Source organism: Mixophyes fleayi, chromosome 12 (assembly GCF_038048845.1).
Source record: "Mixophyes fleayi isolate aMixFle1 chromosome 12, aMixFle1.hap1, whole genome shotgun sequence".
NCBI lineage: Eukaryota > Metazoa > Chordata > Amphibia > Anura > Limnodynastidae > Mixophyes > Mixophyes fleayi.
The window spans coordinates 9,506,041-9,510,634 of NC_134413.1; the positions used below are offsets into that span (position 1 = coordinate 9,506,041).

The following is a 4,594-nucleotide window of genomic DNA, read 5'->3' on the forward strand; positions in this document are numbered from 1 at the left end:
GAAGTCTGATCAGTGCATTCTCCAGCAGCCTCTGAGAACGATGCGTTTTAGAAGTGTCCTGGATGAAGGGCTGTGTGACGGGAATAGGCTTTTACGCACAGAAAAAAAAAAAAGTTGTGTGATCAATATTTGGAGACAGTTTGAAGTGATGGGTGTGGGTTGGTGTTATTTGGGGTGAGGCAATGGCTTGTTTGGGGGGGTTCATTGGTCCTGAATGTCACTGGTCCTGTGCTACCCACCCCCCCTAGGGACATCCTCTGCGCCTTCCCGTTCCTTGTTTAGTAGGTCATTTAGAGTGGAGGGTAGGTAATCCCCAGGCTCATGTAGTGAAAGAGGCGGTACTGTCCGGAGGTGGAGTCATCTTTTTCATTTAAATCTGTGGCTATAAAATGGGGAAAAGGAGAAGCGGGATCTCAGATGAGTTTGGCAGCCCCTGAGGTGGTGTGGGCCAGTGCATCCAAGGGGCCACCATGCTGCACAGCGCAGGACCCCACACCTGCAAACTTATCAAACAGGTGATCGCCTTCTGCCTGCTGTTGCCTCGCTTCCTGCTGACAGCCCTGATGCTCTGGCTTCTGGATTTCCAATGCATCAGAAGGAGGATCCTACTCACCGTGAAGGAGGAGAACCCGGAGCGCGATGACCCCCCTCTGTGCGTCTCCGACTCCAACCGAATGTGCACTCTGGAGTCTCTGAAAGCTGTGTGGCATGGCCAAAAACTGGACTATTTCAAGTCAGCCCACCTGGGCTGCTCAGCTCCCAACACAGAGGTGGTCACGTTGGAGGGACAGAGACTGTGCAGGATCCTGGATTTTTCCCAAGGACAGAGACCCCTGGTTGTTAATTTTGGGAGTTGCACCTGACCTCCCTTCATGGCTCGCCTGCAGGCGTACCACCGGCTGGCAGCCCAACACATTGACCTTGCAGATTTTCTGCTGGTGTACATAGAAGAAGCCCATCCTTCGGACGGCTGGGTGAGCACAGATGCCTCCTATCAAATCCCAAAGCATCAGAGCCTCCAGGACAGGCTGTCAGCAGCTCAGCTGATGCTCCAAGGTGTACCAGGCTGCAAGGTTGTGGCTGACACTATGTCCAATGCCTCTAACGCTGCCTATGGGGCTTACTTTGAGAGACTTTACATCATCCTAGATGGCAAGGTGGTGTACCAGGGGGACAGAGGACCCGAGGGCTACAAGATCTGTGAACTGAGGAACTGGTTAAATCAGTACCAGAATCACTTGTTTAACAAAAGTACCCTTGTCATCCAGATTTAAGGGTGATCACGAAGTATTTCCCAATACTACAAACATAGCAGCCCAGCAGTATTAGAATGGAGGAAGAGCGTTTAACCCCCCCCCTTATTTTTTTGCATTGCTCCGGGAGCAGAGGGGTTAATCCAGGACCACCCATGTTGACTTGTAAAAAAAAAACTAAAAAGCAGGAATAAGCTACAATGATGTATGTTTAATATTTTTGCTGTATGTGTGAATGTGTAAAAGTGGATGCAGAGACCACCTGTGGCTCTGGCTTTGGGCACGCCGGGACTTGTAGTTCCACAGCAGCCACTAGCCAGCTGCCTTTTTTTGGTATAGAGTGAGTCCTATAAAGTTCTATTACTGTAACCGTGCTGGATCTGCTGGCGTTTAACAGTGAAGACCGGTTTTTAAATGGTTGTCAAACTAATTAATCGTGTCCGATGTCCCTAAATGCCTGCAGATGTCAGTATCAGGTGCTACAGCGCAAAGTGGTTTATTTATGTGACTTTTGTAAGCAGACTTTTATATAAAGGATTTTTTTATGATTAAAAAGGAGAAATAATAATAATAAAAAAAACAAACAAACATGACCCATTATTGGTTTCTCATTTACATTACAACTTGTCTGTTCATTGATTGACCTTGCCCAAGAGGGGGCGCAAAGTGACAGAGAGACCCGGAGCCAATGGGCTGTCTGTGGGGTCTGCAATCCTGCCAAATAGCGTTGGGAATGTGGGCAGTGGGTTTGATTACTACTATTAAGGGACACACCAAAAAATACTGCCGAGCTTGTGTTTAGATAATGTTTAATCCAGTAGAAACAATCATACTGTTACTAACCTGTATAAAGTGGTGACTGGCCAGGGAAGATATTGTCTAAGGGGTTTGCAAATTTGCATCCGATACCCGTCAGTGTAATTCATTTTCACGGTGTGCTAATAAATAATCTGATTGTCCTAATCATTTACCGATTGCAATCACCTGGGCTGAACTGACTTAAAAATAAGCGCAAGTGAATGCACTTAACAATAAATGGTGAAATCAAACTATTACCACACTGTGTAAAGTATCCGGGATGTAACCTGTTATACTGATACCTGGAAGAGATATTTGTCCTTGCAAACTTCAAAAATCCAGATAACTGCAAAAAAAAAAAAAAGTAATTGCTGATGCAATAGACCCAATGCAAATACTCCCTTTAACTTGCTCGACAACATAGTTTGCGTATCAATGACTTCAGGTGAGTGAAGGCTTCTTACCTTTCCCCAAACAATAGCATTGACAATGTCTTGTGTTACCAAAGCTGTGTTTATGGTCGGTCTTCTAAATTTATAGAGGGAAAAAAAAGTGTTCTCTAGTGGTACCACCTGAGCTACATAAAATCCCCAGGTCGTTGGGCTGATGGATATGCTGGTTATAGTATTATGACTTGCAAGCACTGCATCTAAACTAACTGCAGTGGAGTTTGTGTATTACATACGGGATCTGGACAATCTCTGTATTTCCTAATACTAACCTGGGGGAACCAGTTTGCAGAAAGTTCACAAATGATCTCGTTACTCCGGCCACACCCTCTGGATGACGATTATAAAGATGGGCAATAGTGGTGTAGTCCCGATTTAAATGCCAACATGTGAAATCTCACTTCAGAAACCCATAGACACGCACTCAAGACATAGGTTATACAACTGATGTGAAATGCATAATAGGTCCTATTTTTTTTTATGTCCAGCAGGGGTAAAGGTGTAAATTCCGTACACAACCCCCCCCCCCCCCCCCCTAACTACCCCCCCCCCCCCACCAAAAAAAAAAATACTGAATTGTAGCTTTCCCTTCTGCCTTCAACTTCCTGAACTTACATCCCGTTTTGTTTTTTTTCCAGTGGAGCAAAATATTTTTTTTTATTTTTAAAACTAACATCCCATACAATGTTACTGTGTTATGATCTAGGGGACATTAGTTTTTTCCATGGAGGGAAATTTGCAGAAGTTTCTGATGCAGCAGTTGTAACATGTCAGGTCATGAAATTGTCTCCTTCAGACTTTTTTTTGTGTGGGCTATGGGGCCCATTTATTAATTTATGTGGTTTTGCCCCATTACTTATCATCTGTCGGATGATTTTGGATAAGCATTTATTTAAAAAAAAATCATCCCTGGACAGCAGACCTGAGAGGAGGCTTGTCCCTGCCTGCCTTAAAACTCCTGTTGTCTGTCTTCTCCGTTCCGGTCACTGTCCCAAAGTGGGTTTGCACATATCTGACCTATCGCAAATCTCAGAGACCAGGTGGTAAATTTATTAGGCGGTGGTTTTGGAAAAAGTGGAGATGTTGCCTATAGCAACCAATCAGATTCTAGCTGTCATTCTGTAGAATGTACTAAATAAATGATAACTAGAATCTGGTTGCTATAGGCAACATCTCCACTTTTTCAAAAACGCAGCTTGATAAATTTACCCCATATTGCGATAGTGACCGGAGGGGAGAACAGGTACGCTGCAGTGAGGGATCCGAAGAGCACTCTAACTTAATTTTCTCCCCATAGGGTTCAATGGGTAACGCCAGCCATCTTCAGATGGCGTTACCTATTGCCGGAAAGTTATGAAAAACTAAGCTTTTAGGAACTGATAAAATTGCCCAGAGTGCAGTCCCCATTGGCTATTAGGGGAACTCCGCTTAATGCATAACTTGCCTAATGCAAGTGGATTTTCTTAAATTGTAATTTTACTTAAAAATGCCTAAACCAAGCAGTTAGGGCTTCATAAATACACCTCTATATATACCATACTTGCCTACTTTGTTTGCCTCCCCTCTGAAACTAGAAGGTAAGTCCAATGGGCAAACGTGAGGAGCGCGACGCTGTATTTAGTGCCATCATGTGGCAGGGCCATGAAAACGCCATTATCAGTGAATTGCACCATCGTGGCTCTATCCAATGTGCAAGAAGATCAGACATTTTCCGGGAGGGTGGCCTAATTCAGGAGTCTCCCGTATATTCCAGGAGATTATACATATAGTGCTGTTTAGGGTTTACTGTGAGGGTATCATCATCATCATCATTTATTTATATAGTGCTACTGATTCCGCAGCGCTGTACAGAGAACTCATTTACATCAATCTCTGCCCCATTGGAGCTTACAGTCTAAATTCTCTAACACATACACACAGGTCAATTTAGATAGCAGCCAATTAACCTACTAGTATGTTTTTGGAGTGTGGGAGGAAACCGGAGCACCCAGAGGAAACCCACGCAAACACGGGGAGAACATACAAACTCCAGAAAGATAAGGCCATGGTCGGGAATCGAACTCATGACCTCAGTGCTGTGATGTAGAAGTGCTA

At 44.4% G+C, this 4,594-nt stretch overlaps 1 protein-coding gene across 1 annotated transcript; it reads left to right on the top strand.

The window, feature by feature from the left end:
- Positions 1-244: 244 nt before the first annotated feature.
- Positions 245-1,853, top strand: DIO3 (iodothyronine deiodinase 3). The gene has a single exon (XM_075191844.1). The coding sequence runs from the start codon at positions 471-473 to the stop codon at positions 1,272-1,274; it is 804 nt and encodes a 267-aa protein (XP_075047945.1). The 5' UTR covers positions 245-470; the 3' UTR covers positions 1,275-1,853.
- Positions 1,854-4,594: the final 2,741 nt, after the last annotated feature.